This window comes from Austrofundulus limnaeus, unplaced genomic scaffold, assembly GCF_001266775.1.
Source record: "Austrofundulus limnaeus strain Quisiro unplaced genomic scaffold, Austrofundulus_limnaeus-1.0 Scaffold127, whole genome shotgun sequence".
Lineage (NCBI taxonomy): Eukaryota > Metazoa > Chordata > Actinopteri > Cyprinodontiformes > Rivulidae > Austrofundulus > Austrofundulus limnaeus.
The window spans coordinates 1438075-1439987 of NW_013952529.1; the positions used below are offsets into that span (position 1 = coordinate 1438075).

At 39.3% G+C, this 1913-nt stretch overlaps 1 protein-coding gene across 1 annotated transcript in view; it reads left to right on the forward strand.

The window, feature by feature from the left end:
* Window positions 1-1913, forward strand: part of ptprt (protein tyrosine phosphatase receptor type T) — a gene marked incomplete in the record, with an annotated part of 388491 nt that overhangs the window by 363970 nt on the left and 22608 nt on the right. The window contains 2 exon segments of the mRNA XM_014015350.1: window positions 322-435; window positions 971-1087. Coding sequence (XP_013870804.1) covers window positions 322-435; window positions 971-1087 — 231 coding nt within the window.

Here is a 1913-nt window from a genome sequence, read left to right on the forward strand (position 1 = left end):
GTGTGTGTGTGTGTGTGTGTGTGTGTGTGTGTGTGTGTGTGTGTGTCTGTGTGTGTGTGTGTGTGTGCCACCTGGTAAATGGTGTCCTTTCGGACTGCAAGGCTATTACCACAGCCTCCTAAATCTGAACTGCCGTATGAAATCCCCCTGACAAATTTAAGACCCCATTACCTCAAACCCCCCAAACTACTATCAGGGATTGATGATGTGTAAGTACCTGTGTGTGTACTTGTGTTTGTGTGTTTTTGTTACATGTTTGATGGTATTTTTAGGTGACGCTGGGATGACTTTGTTGTGGTTTTACATGTGTGTGTGTGTGTGTGTGTGTGTGTGTCAGGACCCATGCAGGAGACGGTCAGGGACTTCTGGAGGATGGTGTGGCAGGAAAACTCCGCCTCCATCGTCATGGTGACAAATCTGGTGGAAGTGGGACGAGTGAGTTTTTAATCTATTATTTAAAGGGCCTGTGGCATCAGGTTTTTGTGATAAATAAGGATGCATTGTTGGAAAGTTAACATCAATAATATATTGCAAAAGAGGTTTTACGACACTGAGATGAACAGTTGCTGAGATATTATCATGTGAAGTAACAGGAAGTGATGTCAAAGGGGAATGTCCGCACGGACACAGAGCAGTGTTACAACATCCGACACCTCGGACTGTAAAAAAGAATCTGATTTGTTAAATTATTTTGAGTCTATCAGAGAGATAAAGAAGAGTCAGAGTTTAAATAATATGTTGTAATAAACAAAGACCAGGAAGTTACTTTTGGTAAAGAGTTCCCCTTTGATGTCACTTCCTGTTTCACTATAGCTGAGCCAAGTTCAAAAGAAAATAAGCCACTTATGTGATAAAACGGATTCAAACGTGTGTTTTATGTCAAGTTTCTTAAATATAAAGTTGTTTTCTTTGATTTTTTTGTATTTGAGGAATGTTTTCGGCACTTTAATGAGAATTGTTCTGTTTTTAGGTGAAGTGTGTTCGTTATTGGCCCGATGAGACAGAGGTGTACGGAGACATCAAGGTGACCCTGATAGAAACCGAACCTCTGGCTGAGTACGTCATCCGGACCTTTACCGTCCAAAAGGTAAAGAACTTCCTGTTTATGAACCAGGTGTTGTTCATGAACATCCTCTTTCCTCTTAGTACCACAGCCATGCAGCTGAAGACTTGTTCTGTGTATTTATAGTGAATAAATCATGGTTTGGTATCAATATGTTGTGACCTTGGTGGACAGACTGCAGTGGTGGTCACCAGCCCCCTAAAGTGCAAATCCGCTAATTGCGGACCTAAATATTTCGTTTGCACTTTAATGGTCTTACTAATTTTTATAATTAATAAACAGATTTGCGCTTTCTAAAATTAAAATGCAGTACCACTAATAACTAATTATCTACCAGTCATCATTATCTTAAACAGTGGAAGGTATGACTGTCAATGAATCACAACACGTGATCTATCCAACAGCACCCCTCCCAGATAAACACACTTATTGTGAAGGTATACATCCTGCTGACTGTTGCTTTGGGTCACGGTTCTGATTTCCCACAATGCTTTGTGTCTGCTTACATAGCAGGAAGGTAATAGCAAAAACAGTTAATGTTTGTAATCCATACTAAAATTTTGTATGTATTGATTTATTTTACTTTACAATCGGAGCTACTTTTTTAAAGAAAATAAAGTTTAAACACTGGAGCTCAATACTTGACGTAATTGGTCGAAGCAACAGGGTTAGAGACACAGAAATGATTTAAAGATGTTATGCTGATGAAGACTGACATCTAGTGGTCAACTGGAGCAACTACATGGAAAACTTTAAAATCCATGCTTTTATTTTGAAGTGAAGAGTTTCCTGTACTCCGTGCTTTTGTTTCCCATCACAAATCAAATCTGTCATGTACCCAGAATGCATC